At 51.9% G+C, this 25554-nt stretch overlaps 8 protein-coding genes across 8 annotated transcripts; 6 read left to right on the top strand and 2 right to left on the bottom strand.

The window, feature by feature from the left end:
* Positions 1-160: 160 nt before the first annotated feature.
* Positions 161-2137, top strand: P153DRAFT_427477 (Dolichyl-diphosphooligosaccharide-protein glycosyltransferase 48kDa subunit; the record flags this gene model as incomplete). Its single annotated transcript, XM_033672668.1, has 3 exons — positions 161-302; positions 455-1287; positions 1342-2137. 3 exons carry the CDS (start codon positions 161-163, stop codon positions 1759-1761), a joined length of 1395 nt encoding a protein of 464 aa, XP_033529245.1. The 3' UTR covers positions 1762-2137.
* Positions 2138-2784: 647 nt separating this feature from the next.
* Positions 2785-3849, top strand: P153DRAFT_380671 (uncharacterized protein; the record flags this gene model as incomplete). The annotated part of the gene is made up of 3 exons (XM_033669948.1): positions 2785-3128; positions 3183-3624; positions 3682-3849. 3 exons carry the CDS (start codon positions 2785-2787, stop codon positions 3847-3849), a joined length of 954 nt encoding a protein of 317 aa, XP_033529244.1.
* A 950-nt stretch (positions 3850-4799) lies between these two features.
* On the bottom strand, positions 4800-7535 carry P153DRAFT_305695 (arginyl-tRNA synthetase). Its single transcript, XM_033664610.1, has 3 exons — positions 6301-7535; positions 5966-6249; positions 4800-5910 (listed from the first exon to the last, which is right to left on the bottom strand). Exons 1-3 carry the CDS (start codon positions 7213-7215, stop codon positions 5166-5168), a joined length of 1944 nt encoding a protein of 647 aa, XP_033529243.1. The 5' UTR covers positions 7216-7535; the 3' UTR covers positions 4800-5165.
* A 697-nt stretch (positions 7536-8232) lies between these two features.
* On the bottom strand, positions 8233-10042 carry P153DRAFT_362579 (glycosyltransferase family 90 protein). Its single transcript, XM_033667168.1, has one exon. The coding sequence runs from the start codon at positions 9878-9880 to the stop codon at positions 8408-8410; it is 1473 nt and encodes a 490-aa protein (XP_033529242.1). The 5' UTR covers positions 9881-10042; the 3' UTR covers positions 8233-8407.
* A 2262-nt stretch (positions 10043-12304) lies between these two features.
* On the top strand, positions 12305-13791 carry P153DRAFT_352784 (uncharacterized protein; the record flags this gene model as incomplete). The annotated part of the gene is made up of 5 exons (XM_033666400.1): positions 12305-12438; positions 12481-12550; positions 12777-12806; positions 13027-13244; positions 13374-13791. The coding sequence occupies 5 exons, from the start codon at positions 12305-12307 to the stop codon at positions 13789-13791; spliced, it is 870 nt and encodes a 289-aa protein (XP_033529241.1).
* A 911-nt stretch (positions 13792-14702) lies between these two features.
* P153DRAFT_427473 (uncharacterized protein) lies at positions 14703-15661 on the top strand (the record flags this gene model as incomplete). The annotated part of the gene is made up of 3 exons (XM_033672667.1): positions 14703-14715; positions 14830-15075; positions 15117-15661. 3 exons carry the CDS (start codon positions 14703-14705, stop codon positions 15659-15661), a joined length of 804 nt encoding a protein of 267 aa, XP_033529240.1.
* Positions 15662-17835: 2174 nt separating this feature from the next.
* Positions 17836-20595, top strand: P153DRAFT_329640 (uncharacterized protein; the record flags this gene model as incomplete). Its single annotated transcript, XM_033665399.1, has 2 exons — positions 17836-19096; positions 20513-20595. The coding sequence occupies exons 1-2, from the start codon at positions 17854-17856 to the stop codon at positions 20593-20595; spliced, it is 1326 nt and encodes a 441-aa protein (XP_033529239.1). The 5' UTR covers positions 17836-17853.
* A 947-nt stretch (positions 20596-21542) lies between these two features.
* P153DRAFT_329638 (NAD(P) transhydrogenase mitochondrial precursor) lies at positions 21543-25428 on the top strand (the record flags this gene model as incomplete). The annotated part of the gene is made up of 8 exons (XM_033665398.1): positions 21543-22279; positions 22327-22420; positions 22468-22530; positions 22581-22959; positions 23009-23354; positions 23403-24690; positions 24744-25176; positions 25228-25428. The coding sequence occupies 8 exons, from the start codon at positions 21543-21545 to the stop codon at positions 25266-25268; spliced, it is 3381 nt and encodes a 1126-aa protein (XP_033529238.1). The 3' UTR covers positions 25269-25428.
* Between the last annotated feature and the right edge of the window lie 126 nt (positions 25429-25554).

Below are 25554 nucleotides of genomic sequence, written 5' to 3'. Positions count from 1 at the left end.
TGATGGGGGTCGGCGTGCAGCGATTCTCCGGTTCCCCGATGGGGCGTCGCGTCCCGGCTTGGCGTGGCATACGTCGTCCGTCTCCCGCAACGTAGCTCTATCCAAGCTCTCGTTGTAACTGCGTCGAGTCCAGTCCAACGTCACCCATAATCCCACGACGATGCGGGGGTTCTTTTCTGTTCTGCTGCTGGGCATTGCGAGTCTGGTCCACGCGGCCAGTTTCTCGGGGAACAGGCTGCTGGTGGTGCTGGAGGAGCAGAGTGAGCGCGAGAAGTACAGCGTGTTTTTGGGGGATTTGACGGGTGAGTGCTTGGGCGGATTGGAGGGGAAGCTGCGTGGGCTGAGGGGGCGGGGAATTGGTGCTCTGGGCTTGGGCTGGAGAGCGATTCCTCAGACTCTGGAGCTGCGTCAGCTGTCAATTGAGGTTGTACATCATGCTGACACCAGACTGCAGCTCGAGGCTACACTACAACCGTCGAATCGCCAAAGTCTGACAAGGTCGCCCTCTTCAAACACGGCGAGCGAGCTTACGACCACGTCCTCCTCCTCCCCGCCAGGTCGAAAGGCCTCGGCCCTGCCCTCACTGCGAACCAGCTCCTCGACTTCGTGAAGAAGGACGGAAACCTCCTCGTTGCCCTGTCCAGCCAGTCTGCGACGCCCACGGCTGTCCAGTCGCTGCTCGTCGAACTCGACATCAACATCCCCTCCGACAAGGGTGCTCTGGTTGTGGACCACTTCAACTACGATTCTGCCTCTGCCGCCGAGAAGCACGATGTTCTGCTGCTCCCATACCCGGCTGCGCTGAGGTCGGACGTCAAGAACTACTTCGCCGGAGAGGGATACATTGCGGTGCCGCGCGCCGTGGGCCAGACCCTTGGAAACGCATCACCCCTCCTCTCGCCCATCTTCCGCGCCCCGAGCACGGCGTACAGCTATAACCCCAAGGACGAGGCTGACAATGTCGAGGACCCGTTCGCGGTTGGAGAGCAGATGAATCTCGTCTCCGCGATGCAGGCCCACAACTCGGCACGCTTGACTGTCGTTGGCTCGGCTGAGATGCTGCAGAACGCCTGGTTTGCGGAGAACGCGAAGCTTGGCGGCAAGGCCGTCAAGACTGCCAACCGCGACTTTGCCCAGAAGCTGTCCGCCTGGACTTTCAAGGAGTCAGGCGTGCTGAAGATCGGCAAGGTTATCCATTATCAGGATGAGGGCGAGAGCAAGAAGTTGAACGCTAGCTCTGCTGTTCCTGAGCACAACCCCACCATCTACCGCGTCAAGAGCGATGTCGTGAGTTTATAATCATACTCAGTTGGGTAAGTTACAGTGCTAACACCATGACAGCACTTCCAAGTTGAGATCTCCGAGTACGCCGACGGCCACCTCGTTCCCTTCGTCCCCGCTGCCAACGACAACATCCAAGTCGAGTTCAGCATGCTCTCGCCCTTCCACCGCGTCAACCTCTCCCCCATCTCCCAAACCGCAAACGCCACCATCTTCGGCGCCGCGTTCAAGACGCCAGATCAGCACGGCATCTTCAACTTCCGCATCAACTACCGCCGTCCCTTCCTCACCAACCTCGACGAGAAGAGGCAAGTCACTGTCCGCCACTTCGCCCACGACGAGTGGCCGAGGAGTTGGCAGATCAGCGGTGCCTGGGTTTGGATCGGTGGGATCTGGGTCACGGTTGCAGGCTGGTTGGCGTTTGTGGCCGTGTGGCTGTACAGCGCGCCCACTGAGCGGAGCGTGAAGAAGACGCAGTAAGGAAAAAATCAGGCGCGGTTTGTTTGATGCCAGTAGGGGTCGGGTTACGTTTGAAGAGATTCCCCCATGTGCGATGAGCTACATGTATATTATGGAGTTTGGGTCGCCAATTGAGCAAGTGGGTAAAAGCTGGAGGTGGAGATGTGAGGGTTATCTGTTGTCTGCGAGAGCGTTGCGTTGTATCGCAAAGTTTGTGTGTCTAAGTGGGGGAATATGAATGTTACGCTGTCGAACTCTGGGTAGTGAGTGAATAGCATCTTGAGTCAAGAAAGATGTGTGTTGAGTTTCTACACCTAGAATATAAAATCATGTTAATATAGCATACAAAGCACACAAAACCGACACGCAAAGCCGACACCCTCATATCACCCAGCAGAACCAACCCACACCTGTACCATAGAGTTTGGCGCTACGCGCAGAACAGCATCGGATATTAACTTGCGGTGTATCTCCCCCCAGTAACGATACACACCTATGCAGGGGAAACGTGGCATGCTGCCCAATCATCGACCAATCTTGTCTTGTCTTGTCACTAGATTGGCTACGTGTACGTGTACCCAATTCCCCGACCGCTAGAACCAAGGATGTGGACGCCGCGTAGATATAAAGCGCCGCTGGTTTCCGCTGGTGATCTGTCTATTGATGTTACTAGGTACCACCGGGTCTTGGGGTGAAGCTGTCCTGAGACCTGGTGGTACACTGGTGCTCTACTGCCGTGGATCGATTGATATGTATGTGTGTGTGTTTACTCCTTGTTACTCCACGACCTCTCCCTCGCTGACAGTCTATCTTGAGAACGGAGCGTGATCGCCACAAGGCAGTGCTCGGCGATCGGCCGATATTCGATCAAGACGGTCCTTGCCCCCCGATGCTTTCTTGACCGCCGGCGGGCGCCCGAAGACCTACGGATCGAGATTCATTGACCTCGGTTCCTCGTCTATGCGTTCTGCTGAGTGTGCTTGATGGCGCGAGCAGAGAATGGAACAACACTAAAAATGATTATGGAGACGAAGTACATTCAAGATGATACTTGCCAGCCAGCAATCCCTGTCGAGGGAGCCCACTGGTCTCCAGTCAGGGAGAAAACGTACCTTGCCCATACGCCCGCCCGCACCGGTACATGTGTTCGACTTCAAAGACGACATATCTAGCACATGTGCCTTGCGTCGGAGGCACCGTAAAACTCGTTCTACAACATCGAATGGTATGGTGCGAGAGGATCATCCTCTATATCGCCTACGCTTCGAACAGAACTGGGAGAACAACTCAGGCGTATCATGGCACAAGCAAAAAAGTGTTGTGTCTGAAGCTAACGCACTAGCTACGTCGCTCGCGGGACGGCCCCTGGAAGAACCAGTCGTCGTTTCGTGACAACGCGGAAGCGGAACAGATGGAAACAGTGATGGAGGATACCGACTCAGCGGGGCGGTGGCCGCAACGGAAGAAGAAGAACGTGGAGGAGGGAATGAAGAGGAGGAGGACGAGGAGTTGATGGCTACAGCTCCGCTGAAGACAAGACCCTCAACCAACGTACGTCGCTCCGCGAGGAAACGGACAAGCCTCGCGAGACGAGAGTTTGAAACTGGACAAGGGGAAGCAGACAACGATCCCAGTGAAGAGCAATCCACTGCAGAGTCCGGCGAAGACCAAGCACCTCGGTTCACATGCGAACTAAGCGACCTTGGGTCTTACCTGGTGGGAGGAAGAGGAGGGAAAAAGTGCAAACACGCTGACGCAGAACCATCGCGAACACATCCACCTTCAGTCTCGGGATGCGTCTTCGTCAAAGACAAGGGATTATCACAAACCCCGCATCATCCCTGGACTGGAGGACGGGGATCAATGTGTTACGTCACCATGGTGGTTTTTGCGCACGCGTTTCGATTGCTCATCCGTTCTCATTGTTGACACTAACTACAGCAGCTCGAAAGCACGCCAATCGCAACTTTCCAAGGACCGGCGCTGCTTGCGAAGCTGCCCTGGTTATGTGTTCAGCGGTGGAGTGGGTCACGCTCGATTGCGGGAAGTCACGGAGGATTTCCAAGGCAATTAGTCCACGCGTATCGGAAGTTCTGCATGCCAAAATAAGGCAGTGCTCAAGATGCGTGCGGATTGCGAGTACCACCGCGAGAAACGGACCTTCGTGGGCTCAGGGGAAGAAACAAGCATCCGAATTTCAACAATCGTGTAGCTGTCCAGACCCGGCCGAACCGTCCACGAAGGAAGGGCGAGAGTCGAGAGTGTCCACCCTCGGGAGCGGCTCTCCCAGTTTCAAGCGGAACAACTAGGACGAGGAGGAGGGAAGCGGCGAGGGATGCGCCGCGTGGAGTGGAAAAGTAAATACTTGGGATAACTAAAATAGGAAAGGAAAGTCGGAAAAGAAGTCAGAAGAGAAGCCAGGAAAGAAGTGAAGTGGAAAGTAAGATAAGAACTCGGAAACCCTGGAGGACGAGGATCAATGTATAACGTCAGTCACCACAGCGTTTTCGCGCACACGCTTCGACTGCCACGGTTCTCATTGTAAAAGTCTCTACAACTTGTGGGTTTATAAAACAAAGCCGAACCAAACTTCAACCAACGGCTGCCTGGGCTCTCGAACACGCGTCCGCACTGGTACACATTCAGCAGCCAGTTATCAAGAGACGGCTGATCAGCGCTCGGTTACTATCACTGGGTACCATCACTGTGTACTCTTACTGATAGTTTCCTGTGTGCAAAGGGGGCTGGGTAGTAGCTCCTACACTGAGTTACTATATTAGATTCTTCCTGTGTTGCGTCTTTCTGCTTGTACAACAAGCATGAAGACGCTATAACCCCAAAATAATAAGAAGTCGGAAAAGAAGTCAGAAAGAAAGTCGGACGGAAAGTAAGATGGCCTTTGTTCTCTAGTATGTCACTTCTGCATGTGCTAGCCCTCAGCAACACGCTTGCATCAGACTGGCCTTGCGAAGGGAAGCATCAGCCAGAATCACTGTGTATTTCTACCAAGCGTCGCAGACGTCACGCTTAGCATAATATGTAGATATAACGCGTAGATGCCTCGTCCCTTGACAAATTTTGTTGCTATGTTGCACGAGACGTCATGCAGCAAGAGTCCGTTCATACACGACCACAGCTTCCCTAGATTCAATGTGACACTTCTGGGAAGCTTGAATGCTGTACAATCACCTATATAGACGACCTGGTTGAACACAAATGATGATCTTTTGTACAACCATGTCTACGTGGTGTTTGTCTACCATACCGCGCTACAAAAATGCCTCTTCTATCACGTAAATGCATCACTCATTTCGATTCAACGATGTCCCCAACGCCAACATGATCCTCATCCATACCCGACGAGCCGACGGGCCGAATGCCTCTTTCTCCTCAGTTGGTCTTTTTGCGATTTTAGATTTCACTGTCTACATCCTCTCCACAGGGCTCAGCCCTAGAAGTCGCATACCGTTGTTCAGTACCTTCCTGGCGGCAACATACAACGCCAACCTCGCAATCATGACGTTCTTCTCGCTACCCACGACTTGCAGATGGTCGTAACTTCCACTAACTGCGTGCGCCATCCTGAATAGATACGTGAGGACCGTGGTCGGCTCCTGCGTCTTGACTGTGTTGATGAATGTATCTGGCCACGCCGCCAATTGACGAACAAGGTCAATGGCGTGGGGCTCCTTGAGTAGTGTGAGATCGGCGGTAGTGAGGTCGAGGCTCTCCAATGACGGATCGGCAGCAATGGCTCTTCGGTAAATGGAGTTGAGACGGGCGTGTGCGTATTGGAGGTATGGGCCAGTATCACCTTCGAAAGAGCACATACGGTCCATATCGAAGGTGTAGTTGTTGATTCGCTTACCCCTCATGTCCTGAACCATGACAGCGCTGATTCCGAGGACGTCGGAAGTTTTCTCGGGGTTCTCGACTTGTTCGTATTTGGCCTGGTTGGTCTTCATGACTTCGTGCATCTTGTCACCGACGTCCCGGAGGATATCGTCGAGGAACTTGGCTGTGCCTTTTCGGGTACTCATACCGAGGACCATGCCGAAGTTGATGTGCTGGCACTTTTCCGAGATGTCTTTGCGGCCCATCAGCTCTTCGATTTTGAACAGCTGCGCGAGATGCAGATCTTGTTGCGAGGCAACAACGTAGATCATCTTGCTGTTTTGATTGTCAGTTATATTTCTCAATGACACCAAGTCCATCTGGAACGTACTCAAAGTGGTACTTGTCCACACGCTCAAGTGCAGCACCGATATCTCGAGTGAGGTATAGTGATGTTCCATCCTTCTTCTTTACTACAGCCTTGCCGAGCTTCTTCGAGTGTGGTGTAAGGTCGACGATTACGGCGCCCTCTGAATCCTCGCATACCTTCTTCTCCCACATAATCTTTGCGGCGAGGTCCATGCTCTCATCCTTGACTTGCGACTCCCCACTGTAGTCGTCATAGCGGATGTTCAATCGAGCATATGTCTGTTTGTACTTTTCAATCGAAAGGTCCTGTCCATGTCAGCATATGGGATTCTGATTACAAGTTTCAGACTCGCTCACCCTGAAGCGCTTCCAGATGCCGAGTGCCTTAGGCTCACCATCGACCATGCCCTTGAAGTACTTCCTAGCCTGCTCATCGATACCCTCGTTCTCAAGCTTCTTGATTTGGTCTTCGTGTGTGGTAGCATCCTTGCCCTCCTCTTTCAGCTTGGCGACTTCTGCCTTCAGCGTCTTCACCTGGTCTCCCTCCTCACGCTGAATGTTGCTGACCTTAACGTAGATGTCGTAGAGGTGGCCAATTGGATTCTTTACTAGCTCTTCCTCGTTGCCGAACAGATCAAATCCAATAGCCAAAACACCGTACTGCTTGCCCCAGTCGCCAAGGTAGTTCATTCGAATGACATCCCACCCAGCTCCCTCGTACAGGTTGGCAAGAAAACCACCAATGATTGTGCTTCGCAAATGACCAGCATGGAACGGCTTAGCGATGTTGGGCGAACTGAATTCGACAATCATCTTCTGCTTTCCCGACGACGGGTCTGACGGGTTTTTGAGACCAAGATTCTTGTTGAAGCCAAAGCTCGAGCCAGATTTGAGAATGGTAGGGAGGATGAGCGATACGAGTGGTTCTGGCTTGAAGAAGAAGCCAATGGAGGTGTTTGTGACGATTGGCTTCTTGACTAGCGGCGACTCAGGAAACTTGTCTGCCAACTCCTGTGCAAATGCCGCCATTTCATCCTTCTTCTTCTTGATTCGAAGCGCGGGAACTGCCAGCTGCAAATCGCCATGCTCTGGCTTTGCTGTCCATGCGAGCGTTGGGTATATTATCTTCTTGTCTACACCCGACGCCTGTGCGAACAACTCGGTGATGTGGCTCCTGTAGATGTCGAATGGGTTCAGAGCGGGATATGTGTTGGGTTCCTGGGGAACAGTGTCGAGACCAAGCGCCTGGAGGTTTTTGGTGAGCTCTTCCATGCTGACTGCTGAACGCGCCGACGCGTCGAGATTCGCGAATGGTTTGAAGGGTCGAGAGTCAATCTGGGAGTAGTAGTGACGTCGATGCTCCGTGCTTGGAGCTTTGAAATCTTTGTACGCGTGTGATATGCGCCGTGTGTGTGAGACAAACTTGAACTGTGTGCGCAGTCGCGGGGTAGTGAGCTTCAAAGGGCAATGTGTGACTGTTCCGAGTGTGCGTGTATGAGTCAAAGAAGAGCAATGAGTCGCCAGCGGCCTCAGCAAACAAGAAGAAAAAGAATTGAAAAGTGTGGCACTATGGCGGCTAAGGGTTTGCTGCATTCCAGTCCAGTGTGGGGTTGCCGTTGCTATGCGTCAATCGAGAGTTGCAGCAACGCTAGTGCCAAAAAATTGGGAGGGGCAGAGACGGCCGCCAAGACGAGGCTGAAGATGGTGTCCTTGATCATCGTTCTTCTGATCACTCTCTTGCACCGTTTGAGTGACTTACTTGACAAGAACTTTGACGATTCAATGACGATGACTTAGCACCAATTATCCTGCGATGATGATCAGGATCGTCTTTCGAACACAAACTGCACATTTCACAGGGTCGTGCTGCAAATCGCAATAGAGACAAACTGTATTTTGGCTTGTAACATCACAAATTTTGTCAGTCTGACTGAAAAGCAAGGACGTGGTGGCGAGTTGATCAGTGGTCGGGAGGGGAAACATCTTGAGTACCAGGCTGTTCCAAAATCATCTGGTCACACCTGCACCTGTTGGCTCGTCAAGAATTTTTCAGTTTTGACTTGATTGCTCAACATTCTGCTCCTCGGACCACCATCTCGTTTTTAGTTGATGCGGAATGATCGGAAGGCAGCATGAAACGACCGATCCTTCGACGAAAACTACGAATCCTGATCCCTAGAATACCCCATCGATCGTGGCACAAGAGAACCTGTGATCGTGCATCGCAGGGATATGGCATCCTGATCCTGCCACGTACATGGCATCCAAGAGTCAGCGTCAACCGTTGACAATATGCTCGTGCTCGGTAATACCATCTGCACCTCGCCACCAACGCCGTAACACCGCGTGTCAGACGGAGAGATCTCTCCTCTCGTCGCCCCATCTTCCCAAAACGTCTTTCCCTTGCATATGCACTACTCTCCAATCTTGTCACCAACTACCCCCACTCCAACAGACTTCCCCACTAAATCCTCCAATTCACTCCCTTTTCCCCCGCCAGCCCCTGCAAAACAGGTCTCTCCACTCGATCCCCAACGAACCCCGACTGTTCCCTCTCATCGGCACACAACCTCGCATACTCCAGTAGTAACCTCAGCATGTAAATCTGCATATCCTCCCTCCTGAGCACCTTCTCGGCCCACTCCTTCCCCTGGACCGCGATACGCCTTGCTTCCCCGTCACGCGCTCCTGCGCCCAGAGCCCCACTATCTAGAGTCTTGGAGCCCATGGCAGTCCCGAGAAAGTAGTCCATAATCCCGTACACATCCACGAAGGAGTTATCCATGGGTATGAAATGCAGCCATGGTATCAGCCGATCGTCATGCCATTCGGAGTAGATGGTCGCCTTGACAGGGACGGACGTGGAACGCAGGAACGCAAGGTAGCGACCCGAGAACGAGTTTCCGTCAATATCGGGGAGGAGCTTGTAGTCGTATAGACTTGCCATGTCGATATTGGGCGCGAGGGTGAAGTAGGGGTCCGTGTAGTTGCATGTCGGTGCCTTAGTCAGGGGAAAACAGAGAAGGTTCGTGAAGCCGACATTTGTGAGGCGATTAAGCCACGTTCCAAGGTTTTGGGCCTTTGTGGCAATGAGATGGTATGCTCGGTGATTTGGTAGATTGAAATTTGGAGCCCTGTCATCCGTGTCGCTGTTTGTTTCGGCGGTTTCTACAGAAGTGCCGTTCATCATGGAAACGAAGCGGTGACGGTGGAAGCGCGTCCAGTTCTCTTCTCTGTTTCGCCCACCGCTTGCAACACCTCGCCACACTGCACCTGCGATCTTATCTATCCACTCTCCGCCATGTCCACGAGTGTCAGCATATAAACCCCCAGAGAAGCCATCAGACACGTATGCAGCAGGTGGGATAAGGATGTCGTTATTCATAGAGAGCTTTGACTCGCCGAAGATAGGAACTAGTGAGCGAGTCGTAGAGATAGAGACAGGCTCGACGAAAGTCCCGTGGGATTCCTGAAGAGTTGGTTGCTGACACGGGTCCCTCACCATAGTCCAATTCTGCACATAACCCTCGAAGGAGCCCTCGGGAAAGCCCGACGGCATGGGGGGAGGGCCAGTGAAGTTCGTAACAGCAATGACTTGTCGGGCTGGCGATTGGGGTGAGCAACCCACACGAGCTATGTCCCAGAAACGCTCGCCTGGACCAATCCATTCCACTTTAGTCGGTTGTTCTGATTGCTCAGCGGAGATGTTGAGAGTAGGCAATCGATGTTGGACCCGATACTCATCCATCACTCTTCTTGACTCGCTCTCTTTCCGGACAAACCCGTCAATGTCCTCCCAAGGCACAACGACACGGCTCTCATCCATGACATTGATCGCCATGTCCACATCAGGTAAATAATCCGCGATACTCCTTGTCAGCTCCAACCAGGCCTCCATCCGATCATTGGCCGTCCCGCCAGCGTGATTCGTAGTCATCTCTGCCGTTCCATTTCGCACAGAGACACGATGCTCAAAGTTCCTCGCAAAAGACCGTATATCCATCGCCGGAACGCCCCAAAAGGGTCGCAAGTCGCGGTATATCTGGTCGAAGAGATCCTCGATGATTGTCGCATTCTTCTCGCGCGCAAAATCAAGCCATATATCGAAACCTGGTGGTGGGTGGCGGCCTCGTCGCTTGCGATACTCATCCGCCGCTGATTGTAGATCAATCGTTTGCTTCGCCAGTAGTACTGAGAAGGTTGTCTCAGCTCTCCTAATTAATCGATCAATGGGATGATATCCGCGCGCTTCTGGTGCATAGCGTAGGAGCCCTAGAATAGGTATATGTCTCCCAGAACTCCGAGACCAGAGCCATACAGTGATGCCGAAGGTAATGGTTATGCTGGTAAGACAGAGAGCATAAATCATATTCCGCTTGACAGATAATCTACTGTGGCGGTAGAACATGTTGAATAGTGAGCAGCTACTGAGTTGAAGCAGGCTGAGCAAAGCTGAGCCCCGTCACGGTCGGTGTTGCCTGCTATGTGCTTGTTGAACGGGAAGAAGGTAGCACGCGCAAGGTGAAGGTGCCTCATGACGTTTTTGCTCTTGTGAAAGTGTGCAAGCTCGTGCTCGTTCACAATCGCGTCCCCAGGAAGCGAGCGCGAAGATGTGCGACCGACTTTCACTATAACTACATTTGTTGCAAGACATAAGGTGGTTCTCCCTACCATTCCATCGCGTTGCTCAGATGGTCAGAAAAGGGAGCAAACTCTCCCTGGCCAGCGCGAGCTAACCAGTACGTATGTTTCTAAGGTCGCAAAACTTCAAACTGAGCATGGCAATCCTCACACTCACTGCGTGATTTCAGAAATTCTGTGAAGACGCTGGTTGTTAAGTTCTGAATACCCAAGTTCATATGAGACAAGGAATAGAAAAGAAGGATGACTGTTATAGAAGATTTTGGAAGCAAATTGTTATTGAAGAAGAAGAGTATGTGCAATTATCCTCAACCAAGCGAGCTGATTGTTAATGTGAGCATGTACCATCGGCCTGAACATAGCGAACACAGTTCCCGATACAAAGACGTTCCACTACTCCGTGAGGAATCCAAGTTTTGCACTGTTCGTGCCAATACGCTGACGTACTTACAAGGTGGTAGTACAACTAGTCATCAAGTGTTCCACCTGTGAACAGAGATTATCAAGGCGGTCTTCTGGAGAAATGCTGCTCCGTTGCTGACTGATACAAACTCTGTTCCAATGGCGCAAGTGGAGTCTATGATACCTTGTAAAGTACTTGACAAATTGTTCTGAATGCATAGAGTTTTCAAAAGTACCGACCGTATTCTCTCTGAAATTTCACAGGGCTGGTCTGGCCATCATCAGGCCATTCGATATCCTGCGGACATGTCGGTCCCAAAATCCTAGGGGGATGTATGAAGAATAGTCACGTTCCTTTGATGGGTATGTGTAATTAACCGGACACGCGTCTAGAGGAACACATCTAAGGATATGAGACAACAGGGATGGTTTTGCTCCCGCTCACAGAAGTAGAACGCGAGTGGCTGCTCACTGGAGCCGACAAAATAGTTAGAGACACAAAGCCAGGGATGGAGAGTGAGGCAGGCGCCTTCATTGGTGCATCTGTGGCAATTGTCTGAAGGCACCCAACTTTTCGGGAAATGGTCGGCGCAGAAAGAATGAGGCTCGGAGAACGCAGCTAAGGACATTCCAGCGGTCATGCGCTGTCACATTCGATCCCGGGGCCATCGTTGTCGATCCGTGACCGTTTCTGATCTTCTGCAGGTGACGGGTGTGTCCCAAGGAACCGCATGGGATCCGACCGGCGCATGAGAGTTAAATAGCGGGTTAATATACCAAGCCCTGCTCTATTTCCGTACACTTCATGCGCCAGGCTCCGAACTGTAGGTGTGGCATGGTGGTATTCTGAAGCAAGTGCAGTGTGCGTCAATGAACAGCGGTGTAAATGACGTTGCACCACCCCTGGAATTCCAAGGCACTCAACTTTCCAAGACAGCTTCACATGGAGAAACCAGCGTTGCATACTGTGGGACAAAAAGGCGTTAACAGCATCGTGGAAGGAAAAAGAGCCGGAACTCTCAATGCGGAAGTGACACAGGCGAAAAGCAGGAAGTCCTGTACTCAGTTCTCGGACAGCATCTTGGAGAACCACCTAGAGTTAAGTCCATCATCGCACTGAGGCGAATATGGCTTGCACCGGCTGAAACCTGTTGACACTTGATAATTTTTAGGGCTAAATTGCCCTCGTTACCAAATAGGAGAGTCCAGGTGGCTTGGTGGGTGTGGAAGGCCATCTGGGTGGGAATTAGGTCAGCGTGAGTCGTCACAATTATAAAAGACGTGGGACGGGAAAGGCTAGTCAACATCGTCCTTCGTCATGCGCATCATCTCGCATTGGATCTCGGGGACATCCATCGCAAAAAGGATCATGAGTGGATACTACAGATTTGGACCGTGGGGTGGGCGAAAGGAAGCGCAAAACCTGCAGGCAACTCAAACAAATGCTCGGGAGTGAGACTTTAGCTGAACTTCGGCGAGGTAGTTGGCACTTAGGTCGACCTTCGCCGACAGTAACGCAAAGGAGATGATAATAACAAACCAGACCCAGATCTCTGGAGGACTCGTGAGTGGTAGGGGTAGTGTGACCCGGCGATTCGGTAACCGGCTGTAGGTCCCGCTTCCGCAAAAGCATGGTTGTGTGTTCAAAGATTCGAACCAGATCCTGCGTCGCCTAAACAGATCGACTGCGTGCCGACGCTAGGAAGACCCATGCCTACCCCCATGCGACGCACTGTTGAGTAAACCGAAAACACAAATAGCACAAGAAGACTCTGCATTGTCCCCTTCAGGCTGACGGTGATCTTGACAAGAGCAGGAGAGTACGTGGGGTTTGATAGGTCGTGACAGTTCGTGATCCAGGTATAGTTCTCACCGTCCCCCGACCAGTAGACGTAACAACGCTCGGATTGTGAAGCCGACTGGTGCACAGCCCAGTACCCCCTAACGTCTTGCGGACCGATAACGTCGTTTGACAAGAAGTTCTTCCTTTCCTTGGAGATCAGACCCTAATCTCATCGGCGCATGCACGTCTGCACGTAGCCGTCCGTCGAGCTAGGATCGGATCGCCAGATACCGCGAGCTTGGAAGATTAGATCGCGGAAAAGTTCGGCGATGATGTCTAGCTCAAGGCAGAATATGGAGATATTAAGATCTAATCCATTGGCTCCGGCAGATATGCAGGATTTTATCAGGGATGCGGCTACTAGCGAGGCGTGCCACGAGACGTACATGGCAATGGTTCTCGATGTATGTCTGATGTAAGTGACGTTGCTTCTAGGGACCAATGAGACGGCGATCCGATGGCAGCCTCATGTGTAGTACATGATCGCCTGTGAAATGGCGAAGCCAGGTTCCCGGTATTGGTGGCTCTTTCTGTACACATCTAGCCGCATGGCAGGTCCACGGCGATGGATGGCCGGCGCCAGATCTGTACTCAAAGCCCGGATCGGTAATCGTGACTGTACGAATGCGGAGCGATCAGATACGCCCATGGTTGGGATTGTCATGGCCAAGTCCACTATCCTCCACGCCGCGGTGTTCTTTTTGCGGCCGCAATCGAGCCGTGCCCATGGGAAACAGGGGCAGCTGGGCAGAGCCCCACATTTTGGTTCACCTGGAGCACTGAATGGGGGGGAAGCACGCCAAAGCGCTGCCAAAAAGAGGAAAACGATGCCCAGGCCAACCACGGAAGGCGGCACGCCCTGGAAGGTAGCTGCAACCCTCTCTAAGATAGGCAAGAGCACTCTCGATGCCTGCAACCAGCACGAAGTGTATAAGACGTGTTGTCCGCCGTCCTCACATTGACCATCCCATTGCGAAGGTATTGGTTCCAGACCCCTCCATCTTCCTATTCGCTGTTCACGACATTTCACGGTGTAAACATCAAATCCGTGACAATCTGTTTGTACAAAATACCATTCATCATAGCATTAAAAGGTACGCTGGAAGATCTCGGTTCTAGAGAGTTGTGTAGGAGCAAGAATGAAATGGTTGGAATGAAGTTTTAGCTTAGCTAACATCAACGCGAGGATAGAAGGCTCGAAGAAGCGCCTTTTCAAATCACATTGTCACTGAAACGAAGCACCGTTTGGCTCACGCATCGCTGGGTAGCCCATCGCGTCACACGTTGATTGATCCTTTCGAGTATTATCAACGGCTCCAAACGTCGTCTTGCAACCTCCAAAAGTGTCCAATATTATCTACGGACCAACAAACGAGAGGAGTCACATACGATTGTCACATTCAGCAGCATTAGCTCATGCGATAAGTTTAGAGGTAAGCAGTCTTCAATCTCGCTTCGCAGCATTCCTTCTCATCTTGGTTCTTGTTGGATCCTGCTCCACTCGTACCCTCAGTGCGGCACGGTACTCCACCTGCTCCAATCCTTCCAAACGACTGTCCAATCTTCTCGTTTCTTTCGCTGTCTTTTTTTGAACTTCAATAATGCCAGAAATTAAGCTTGCGCATTATTGTCGCGTCAAAAGTCTGAGCTCTCCGAAAACGGACTGAATTCGAAGATACGTTACATTCCTAACCATGTACTCACTTTGCACTATGTTGCTCATGTGAGAGATCGGAAGTTACTGTCTCAAAATCAATGGCTACAAAAAAACAATCTTCGATGCTCGCCAATCATTAGAAGCAGAAGAGCTTCATTTCCCATATCTTTGCGACCCTGTGTATCACGCAGTCTAAGAGCACCTGTACATCACGAGATGCATTTCCTGTGTTTGTTCTTACCGTTGTTGTCTTTCTTTCATTTTTCTTGATGCCCCTGTCCACGACATGAACGTTTGTAGAGCTGGAGATATCAAGGAACGCAGCCTTACTAATGTCCCCCAGGGCCACCCTACATCATATGCCAAGGGGTCAACGACGGGAAAGAGGTAGAAATTTATATCGAAGCACATCAAACAGGGAGAATAGGTCCATATCTCGCAACACCACCTCTCGTACACGCAGCAGCCACACGTTACCAAGACGATCTGCTCGAATTGCAGAACTACTCAACGGCGAAACAGATCAGCAATCCTCTACATCCACATCATCAATGGCTGACGTCGCGAGACCGAGGACTCTGGAGAACAGGTCTGTTCGATCAATACATCACACTGGAAATACACACACAGGACGACCAAGATCTGGCCGCCATTCAATATCACCGGAGGATATCAGATATGGCATGGATGTCGTGGTCCAACCGCCACGAACCGCACGTGTTGGCCAAGTTATACCAGGTTCCTTGATCGTACAATTACGGACTACCAACGCCGATCCCGATGATGCTGTTGCAGATTCACCAAACTTTGTTGCAGTTGCCACGTTGATTCCCGGTCCCAACTCTACAGCTTCGACAGACCCGAGCGTGCTGAACCAGCTTCTAGCCGGTCGACGGTTTGACTCCATCCACCCCTTCGCTGACGACGAAGCCGATGGGTCCATTACCTCCATGGACATGGCAGACCCACGTGGTGTCGGATATATGCGCTTTCCAGACCTAGTGATCCGTCAAGCTGGCACTTTTCGACTGAGAATCACCCTACTCCGCACAGGATCCGCAGGAAGCGGGTCTGCCGTTCAGATCGTAGACAGCAACCCTATTGTCGTTTATGGGAGCGGACCTTCATCGAACTTGGCTGCATGCAACGGTAAATACATGGTAGCCACCCGTTAACGTGACGGTCTGATCGAAATGTGTGAGTTCCTAGAGTATCAAGACGTCGGCAATCACGAGATCAAACGAACTTCGAAAGAGAGATATCATTTCACTCAATGCTGCTATAATTTCGGATTCATGTTTGGGTGGTAGCGAGTTAAATCATTGTTTAATACTTAGAGGAGTTTTTTGTATCTCTGGGAAGCATGTATCAGCTGGATTCTGAGGCTTGGCCAGGTTTGTGGCCGGTCATATTGCTGGAGCAAACAAGTCTTACATGAAGCGAGTGCATTCATGTTGAGTCACGGTTTGCACGTTCGAATGCATGGCTCTGGAGCGCAGGGTATTGTTTGTTTCGGTGTTGGTACACATCAAAAGACATTAGCATGTCATTTATCACTATAGCAAACATCATGGTATTTGCAAAACGCAATAAACCTTTTTTCTTTCGCTATCACAAATTACCGATGAGTGTCATGAATAGTATCACACATGTTGACAACAGTCCGAATTTTAGACGTCTAACCCTCCGACCAGTGTAAACTTTGTGCTTGTGGTCGCGCGGTCTTTCCGTAGAGTTCTGCTTGATAGCTTGCAGCTGAGTAGGAGTACGGCGTAGCGTAGTGACTAAGCTGTAGTGGCTTGATGTTCAGCTCCAACATTGGTAGCTTTGATTAGCTTGATGCTAATTCGCTGCAAATCTATTAAGCTGAACTCCTCGGTGGCTAGTTAGATTGTGTACCTGCTCAAAGGTGAAGCGCAGACTTTTCCAAGTTCTACCTTATCGATGAGGCGTCGATGGACCATTACAGAGTAGAAAGTGCAGGGCATATGTCTGCTGAGGCGCGTTGACAGAAAGGAGAATCTGGAGTCAGATGTGCAGTAGAAAATGAAAATTGAGAGTCAAGTGGCCATAACGTATGATCATAACGAATTCACAAGTACTGAGGTTGTCACCCTCGCAGTAGTCAAGTAGGTACTCGTTTCAGATGAGGCTGAAAATAGAGGAAAGAAATTTCAACAAGGTCCACGCTAGTGAATATCCGTCGAACCCTTGACTCTGACTCTCACAAGTTTTCCGATGCTGCTCTGCCAGTCCTAACAAGCCGTCTCGAGTTTCATCGTCTTCCTAGCGCAAGTATGTTCTGGCAACTTTCAATGGAGCTCAAGGCCGATAGAAGTTGGCGAACGAGTCGAACCCTTCTGGGCAAGGCTGCGCTATCATATATTTTAACTTTCGACTATTGCTTCACATATGCGAGCCCCTCAGCCACTACGCCCAACACATACATACCGTGAAACATTGAACGGCCACTAACCGAAAGCAGGAATTGGCCAGTATTGAATGAGGAAAGAGAACCAAATCGAGAGTAGTGGGTGCTCAGAGAAGAAATGGCCCTGACAAAGCAAAACGCACGACCGAGAAGACTCAAAAGTTTGTCTAGAAGTGGGTTTATGGATTGCAGGGCTATGACCACTAAACTCTACACTTTGTGAAGACCTCGACTGTGTGTGTGGAGAAGGTTTGAATCAGGCGCAGTCTACTCGACCTATGGTTATCGGCAACAACAACTCCTCTAACTGACTAGCACAAGCATGCGTTCGTACAGCCGGTCAAGTCTTTTTTCTCTGGTTTAACCCTGGATGCAAATTCCCGCGTGACAACCCATGAGCAGTCATTCAAAGATTAGCTCATCCGTCTATTCCTCAATAATAAGACTTTCAGAGTCTGGAAACAATGAATGGGTAACATAGATATGAGGATTTTACGATACTCGGACTAGCCTTGTATCAAATGCGAGCTGACATGACGCCAGGCTAACAGTGTTTGCTCGGGGGCGAGCAGTGAACAATGGTTTGATCAGCAATCGCACCCGCATAAACTTTGCATAGCATCCTACCTAAAATCGCGTATCTGTCAGAACTCAGTCCGGTATAGCAGTAGAAACTATGTTCGGCAACTTCGGAAACACCGGTGCAAGCCAAACAGACCAGCGAAGTCGGTCACTTTGCTATTTACGGCACCAACATTGACTTTGTTCGTTCAGCAGCGAGGCCTAGCAGCCAGCACGATCAAGTATATAAACATCCTCGAGGCAGAATCAAAAACTCATCTCATTCATCAGTCTTCACACTTCCATTCGTTCACTAATTTCTCAATCTTTCTACCTTCCACACTCTTTCTAGTCAAAGTATCATTCTTTTACACAATGCGTTCATACGTTCTTATTGGGGCTGCTGCCCTCGTCGCCGCTGCTCCTGCTCCTGCACCACAGGCTTTCGATCCCGCCGCAATTGGAGCTCTTCCATCCATCGCTCAAGGCCCTCCCGTTGGTATTGGTGCGGCCTCGCAGACTGCCTACAACCAAGGCCAGGCACAAACTAAAGCCGCCGCCGCAGCGGTTGGCCCTAAGACTGCGCCAAAAGCGAAGAGAGATGCCGATGTTGTCGAGGCTCGCACCAACAAGCTGAAGGCCGGACCTGCTTACGGGGCATCATACAACACCACATCCAACGCAGCATACGCCACGCCCACTTACGGCACGCCATACGGCCAATCTAGCTCCCAGGCAGCATACGATGCTACCCCCACCAGCTCTCAGTCTGCAACCTGTACCCCCATTGGCGGGTCCAACAATGGGGACTACACGCCCTCCACCAACCCTTCTGATGCTTGCGCCCCCCAGCCAAGCGCTTACGGTCCCCCTACCGTGCCTGACACTGCCCAGAACTTCAAGAACAACAAAGTCTACCACAACATGGCCAAGTCTGCTTCGGCGCCCGCTGGTTACGAACAGTCGTTTGTGAACTTGGATGCTGCCACCCATGGCAACGGATACATCGCCTACAAGAGCCTAGAAAGCTACGACGTTCTTGCCTGCTCTTCTTGGTGCGATCTAACGACAACCTGCACTGGCTTCAACGTCTACATCGAGCGGGATCCTGCTTGGAACCCTACTCAGTGCTCCTGCACCAACCCTCCATCCGTTGCCAACTACAAGTGCAGTCTTTGGGGCCAGCCTGTTGATTCATCTTCCGCGACCAACACTGGTGCGGGCAGCGGCGACTTCGAGGTTGTCATTACCAGCTCCAACGGTTACAACAAGAAGACTTACACTCCTGCCAATCCTCCCAACACCAGCAATCCCAAGGACTGCGGCACGAAGCTCATCAATCAGCCGCAGGCCAACATGGGCCAGTCCACGTTCCCTGGTCCTTTCGATCCCTCGCTCTGCGCGGCTTACGCTCAGAAGCAGAACGACGTGAACAGGAAGGCGGATGTTCTCTCATGGGCTCTATCTCTGCTCGGCATGAACAAAGCTGCCTGCGTTCAATTCCAGGCCGCTTACCTTATGAAGGACGGCATGGGCTTCGGTACCCACTGCCGTCTCTTCACCCAGAAGTTCACCCCCGCACAGGCCACCTATGACATTAGCTCAGGGTCATATGGGAGTGCATCTGGCGGCGCATCTGGTGGAGCGTATGGAGGAGCGTCTGGCGGAGCCTCCGGAGGTGCATCCGGAGGTGCAGGTCTTTCTGGCGGCGCATCTGGAAACGCATCTAGTGGAGCATCCGGCGGCGCATCTGGCGGAGCATACGGAGGAGCCTCTGGCGGAGCATACGGAGGAGCCTCTGGCGGAGCATCTGGAGGTGCTGGTCTTTCTGGCGGCGCATCTGGAGGAGCCTCTGGAGGAGCCTCTGGCGGTCTCTCCGGTGGCGCCTCTGGCGGAGCATCTGGAGGTGCAGGTCTTTCTGGCGGCGCATCAGGCGGCGCATCTGGAGGTGCATCTGGCGGTCTCTCCGGTGGCGCATCTGGAGGTCTCTCTGGTGGTGCATCTGGCGGAGCATCAGGTGGCGCATCTGGCGGAGCGCACGGAGGAGCCTCTGGCGGTCTTTCCGGTGGAGCCTCTGGCGGTCTTTCTGGTGGAGCATCTGGCGGTCTTTCTGGCGGAGCTTCTGGGGGCTTGTCTGGCGGAGCCTCTGGAGGAGCATCAGGTGGTGCATCTGGCGGTCTCTCCGGTGGAGCATCCGGTGGCCTGTCTGGCGGAACTTCTGGAGGCGTATCTGGCGGAGCCTCTGGAGGCGCATCAGGTGGTGCATCCGGTGGTCTCTCCGGTGGTCTCTCCGGTGGTGCATCTGGCGGAGCCTCTGGCGGTCTTTCCGGTGGAGCTTCTGGTGGCCTGTCTGGAGGAGCCTCTGGAGGTGCATCCGGTGGTGCATCTGGCGGTCTTTCTGGAGGCGCATCTGGAGGCGCTGGTCTTTCTGGAGATGCTGGTCTCTCTGGAGGTGCCGGCCTAGGTGCTGGTCTCTCTGGTGGTGCTGGTCTCTCTGGTGGTGCTGGTCTTTCTGGAGGCGCCGGTCTTGCTGGAGGCGCCGGTCTCTCTGGAGACGCCGGTCTCTCTGGCGGTGCTGGTCTAGGTGCCGGTGCTGGTCTAGGTGCCGGTCTCTCTGGCGGTGCTGGTCTAGGTGCCGGTCTCTCTGGCGGTGCTGGTCTAGGTGCTGGTCTCTCTGGCGGTGCTGGTCTTTCAGGAAACGCTGGCCTGTCTGGAAACGCTGGTGTAGGTGCTGGCCTATCTGGAGGCGCCGGTGTGGGTGCTGGTCATTCCGGGAAAGCAGGCCTCTCTGGAGGCGCTGGCCTTTCCGGAGGAGCAAACGCTGGTCTCTCTGGAGGAGCCGGTGTAGGTACTGGTCTTTCTGGAAAAGCTGGTCTCTCTGGAGGCGCTGGCCTATCGGGGGGTGCCGGCCTCTCTGGAGGCGCAAAAGCAGGTCTTTCTGGAGGAGCTAACGCAGGCCTTTCCGGAGGAGCAAAGGCAGGTCTCTCTGGAGGTGCAAAGGCTGGTGTCTACACACGGGCAAATGCTGGCGCAGCCGCGGGGTGGAGCGTTTCCAAGTCCTTCATCTGGGACGTAAACTCCCAGGCCAGCTTCAACTGGGGTAGCAAGAGTTACTAGACGACGGATTACCTCCTACGATGATATGGCATGTACGGGTGCGCGGGTTGTTTTTGATGAAGACCAAGCTTTGTCATCCTTTCTTTTTTTTCTTTTATGTTAAAAGCCAGACTTTCATTTATTTCCGGAGCTCTTAGTCGTAATAATAATATCTTATTCCTTATCAACCATATCTCCAAAGTCCATATCCATGAAATTCAACTACATTAGCTTGTGTAATTCTTCTCATGCATCGACTCTGACGTTAGATTTGAACGATTGGAGGAAGAACTGACTCGCATTAAGCTTGCTCTCCTTTAGGTTCTCCAGTCATGCATTTGGCGCAGCTGACTTCGAACTATGTTTGCATGCCTTTTAGCTACCATCGATGGCAAAAGATAGATATGTAAAACCCTATACGTCGTGCTGTGCTAAACATGTCAATCAACGACGGGGCTGTTGCATGAGCTCCTGGGTAGCCAAGTGATCAGTTTACGAGTGGTACCCCGCATGTGAAAGTCTGAAGAGCCGGGAATGGATGGGACAACAAGAGCAACAGACGACGCGTTCTTTTTAGAATAATTGAAAGCGAGCGATGTGTGGGATATTCTCGTGACAGAGTGCAGAACAGAGGGAGGCTACCTTGTCTTCATCGAAAGTTCCTAAAGCACACGATAGATGGCGTGACCATCGTCTGGGGATATTGTGGGGTCGACGTTGACGCCCTGCAGCATGGGAGTGCGGGGAGCGGGGAAGCTGGCTACACCGGCAATAAAACCACCGAGCAAGGGAAGGAGAGCACGATTGAAAGGTACAACCTCTTGTACCACTTTGCTCTCGCTAACCGTGGCACCTTTGGTGCCTTTACAGCGTACCTGCTCTTCCGCTAGCCCCTTCCCCCACAGTTATCACTTGCAGATGCGGGTTCCCGAGTTCTTCCTTTGCCCGCCCTTGTTCGAGTCGTCGCCATGAATTCCTCGACGAACTGTCTCGCCGGCTACAGAACATTTGCCTGTCGAACGCGGGGCAATCACGGCGGCCCGTCCAGTCTGAAGCTATTCCCCTCAGCCTTTTTTGTTCGACCAACGCCTGCTTTTCCGCAAGAGTTCCATTCAAGCGTCAAGCCACAGCGATCAACTGCAGATGTCAAAAGTCTGACTCGCCCGCGTCCACTGTACCTGCAGCACCATGTTCGCAAGGTCTCGGCTACAGGTATCGCGCGATATGCATCTCAAGCTTCCCAAGGTGAAGAGACGTCTACGTCACCGCTCTCTACTACGGGAAAGTATTCTAGTCTTACCATCGGCATCCCGAAAGAAAGCTATCCCGGAGAACGCCGTGTTGCAATTACGCCTCAAAACGTGAAGCTGCTACTCAAGAAAGGGTTCTCACGCATCTTGATCGAAAGCGGAGCAGGTATCGAAGCCCAGTTTACGGACGAGGCATACGAGCATGCAGGTGCTGAGACTGTTGACCGCCAAAGCGTATTCTCAGAAAGCGATATTTTGCTCAAGGTTCGAGCACTCAGCATTGACGGAGCCGAAAGTGAGATCAATTCTATTCGTGATGGAGCGACTGTGATATCTTTTATCTACCCGGTTCAAAATCGACCAGTGGTCGATGCACTTGCGTCCCGTAAAGCGACCGCATTTGCCATGGATATGGTTCCTCGTATCTCACGCGCCCAGGTTTTCGATGCTTTGAGGTATGTCCACAAAATCTTTTACATGAAAGTCGCTAATACAGGGCAAGTTCTATGGCCAATATCGCAGGATACAAAGCTGTCCTGGAAGCTTCGAATCAATTCGGTCGATTTCTTACTGGCCAGGTCACTGCCGCTGGAAAGGTAAGTGTTATACACCCCTGTCAACAGCTACACTAATGGAAACCCAGATTCCCCCTTGCAAAGTACTCGTCATTGGAGCTGGTGTAGCGGGTTTGAGTGCTATTGCAACAGTATGAATGACCTCCACCCTTCGGAAAGAATTTCTTAACATACGATATAGGCTCGTCGTATGGGTGCCATAGTACGTGGTTTTGATACTCGCCCCGCAGCTCGTGAACAAGTCCAGTCGCTTGGTGCTGAGTTCATCGAAGTCGACATGAAAGAAGACGGGTCAGGAATTGGTGGCTACGCCAAAGAAATGTCTAAGGAGTTCATCGAGGCCGAGATGAAATTGTTCTATGAACAGTGTCGAGAAGTCGATATCGTCATCACCACAGCTTTGATCCCCGGAAAATCTGCCCCTAAGCTAATTACAAAATCTATGCTTGGCGCCATGAAACCCGGTTCCGTTGTTGTAGACCTCGCAGCTGAGGCTGGTGGCAACTGCGAAGCTACTGTTCCCGGCAAGTTGTCGAAATATGATGGCGTAACCATAATTGGTAGGTACGATCCCCTTGACGAACTACGTTTGTGCTCATGATGATATAGGCTACACTGATCTTCCATCTCGCTTGCCAACTCAGTCGTCGACTCTATACTCCAACAACATCACCAAATTTCTGCTTTCATTGGTACCAAAAGACAAGACGGATCAGACGTACGATGTCGATTTAACTGACGAGGTCACTCGCGGTGCCATTGTCACCCATAATGGAAAGATCATCCCCCCAGCTCCTCGTCCTGCTCCTCCACCTGCTCAGGCTAAACCAGCGCTTTCACCAGCGGATCAAGTTGCAAACATCGTTGCGCTTACGCCTTGGCAAAGTCAATCGCGCCAGGTTGCGAGCGTCACTGCCGGGATGACGACAGCTTTGGCACTTGGAAAGTTCACAGGGTACGATATCTGATCCTAGTCTTAAAGACAAACTCTAACAGCCTATAGACCCTTGTTCATGTCTAATGCTTTCACGTTTGCTCTCGCCAGTCTGATCGGGTACCGAGTCGTCTGGGGCGTTGCGCCTGCTCTACATTCGCCACTCATGAGTGTCACTAATGCCATTTCTGGAATGGTTGGCATTGGAGGTCTTTATGTGATGGGGGGTGGCTATCATCCAGAAACTATTCCCCAGACTCTTGGTGCTCTATCTGTCTTGCTCGCTTTCGTCAACGTTTCCGGAGGCTTCGTTATCAGCAAGCGTATGCTGGATATGTTTCGACGTCCGACAGACCCTCCAGAATATCCGTTGCTATATGCCGTTCCCGCCGTATTGTTTGGCGGCGGGTTCATTGCAGCAGCCTCGACAGGGATGGCTGGCTTGGTGCAGGCTGGCTATCTTGTCAGCAGCATCCTTTGCATGACCTCACTCTCTGGTCTTGCTTCGCAGGCTACTGCTCGACGCGGAAATTATCTGGGTATTCTGGGCGTCTTTACGGGCATCCTCGCTTCGTTGGCTGTTGTGGGCTTCACACCGGAAGTTCTCTCACAGTTTGCTGGTCTGGCTACGATTGGAACCATTGCTGGTCTAGCCATCGGACGGAGGATTACGCCCACATCACTTCCGCAAACCGTAGCTGCACTGCACTCTGTAGTGGGTCTTGCAGCTGTGCTCACCAGCATCGGCAGTGTTCTCGCCCATGATGGTGATATCTCGACTCTTCACATGGTCAGCGCATACCTTGGAGTTTTGATCGGTGGGGTAACCTTCACAGGAAGTATCGTCGCTTTCTTGAAATTAGCCGCGAAGATGTCTTCGAAACCGTTAGCACTTCCAGGGCGCCATCTTATCAACGGTACATTGCTCGGCGCGAATGTGGCAACAATGGGTGCTTTCCTTGCATGGGCACCTGGAGCACCCCTCATAGGTGCTGCGTGCCTTATGGGTAACGCCGTTTTGAGCTTCATCAAAGGATATACTACCACTGCAGCCATCGGAGGTGCCGACATGCCGGTCGTCATCACAGTCCTGAATGCCTACTCTGGATTCGCGCTGGTAGCTGAAGGTTTCATGTTGGACAACTCGCTGCTCACTACAATTGGAGCTTTGATTGGAGTGTCAGGCTCCATCCTTTCGTACATCATGTGCGTGGCCATGAACAGATCAATCACAAACGTCTTGTTCGGTGGTATAGCGCAAACACCCCAGACCCAAACCAAGATCGAAGGAGAAATTACAAAGACGACGGCCGACGAAACGGCTGAAGCTCTGGTCAGCTCTGAGAATGTCATCATCGTAAGCATCCACACCATCACAAGCCATACCATCGTAAAGCTAATCACATCTAGGTTGTTGGCTACGGCATGGCCGTCGCAAAAGCCCAGTACGCCATCTCCGACTTTGTCAACGCACTTCGCGCAAAAGGCATCAACGTCCGTTTCGCCATCCACCCCGTCGCCGGCCGTATGCCAGGCCAATGCAATGTTCTCCTCGCCGAAGCTTCCGTTCCATATGATATCGTTCTCGAAATGGACGAGATCAACGACGACTTCCCAGGTACAGACGTCACTCTTGTTATCGGTGCTAATGACACGGTGAACCCGATTGCGTTGGAGCCTGGGTCTGCGATTGCTGGTATGCCGGTACTGCATGCGTGGAAGAGTAAGCAAGTTGTGATTATGAAGAGAGGTATGGCGAGCGGTTATGCAGACGTGCCGAATCCCATGTTCTACATGGACAATACCAAGATGTTATTTGGAGATGCCAATGATAGTTGTAACGGTAAGTCTTTGAGCCTTGATGCAAGATGACCGAATACTGACATGCGAATAGCTATCAAACGCGCGCTTGAGGAGAAGCTTAAAGGATTGTGATTGTAGTAGACACTCTCAGTCTCAGTGACCTTGTTACGGTAGACCTCCTTTTCCCATCTCATGATGCATATTTGTGCGGGAGCTCTAGCATATGCATGAGAACAAGATCTATCCTAGGCATATAGCATCAAAGCACGTTGATTTCTTTCGAACGTTTCCACCACTTGAATTCAAACATGTGATGTACAGTCATGTTCCCCTCACCACTGCGGAGAACCGTTCACGAACCCCTGTTCCCTTCGCGAAAACATCCAACCGTCGACCCACAAGTCGTGCAACCCCTGCC

This window comes from Dothidotthia symphoricarpi (assembly GCF_010015815.1).
Source record: "Dothidotthia symphoricarpi CBS 119687 unplaced genomic scaffold P153scaffold_1, whole genome shotgun sequence".
Lineage (NCBI taxonomy): Eukaryota > Fungi > Ascomycota > Dothideomycetes > Pleosporales > Dothidotthiaceae > Dothidotthia > Dothidotthia symphoricarpi.
Note: the sequence above shows the minus strand (reverse complement) of the source record. Positions and strands in the feature narration are given on the sequence as shown.

What these genes read in the sequence shown, in the direction of transcription:
- P153DRAFT_305695 (XM_033664610.1), bottom strand. Translation starts at nt 7,215, where the DNA reads ATGGAAGAGCTCACCAAAAACCTCCAGGCGCTTGGTCTCGACACTGTT. An exon ending in GCATCTGGAAGCGCTTCAGG is followed by an intron (nt 6,250 to 6,300) that starts GTGAGCGAGTCT and finishes TGACATGGACAG; the next exon opens with GACCTTTCGATTGAAAAGTA. An exon ending in GTGGACAAGTACCACTTTGA is followed by an intron (nt 5,911 to 5,965) that starts GTACGTTCCAGA and finishes CAATCAAAACAG; the next exon opens with CAAGATGATCTACGTTGTTG.
- P153DRAFT_362579 (XM_033667168.1), bottom strand. Translation starts at nt 9,880, where the DNA reads ATGACTACGAATCACGCTGGCGGGACGGCCAATGATCGGATGGAGGCC.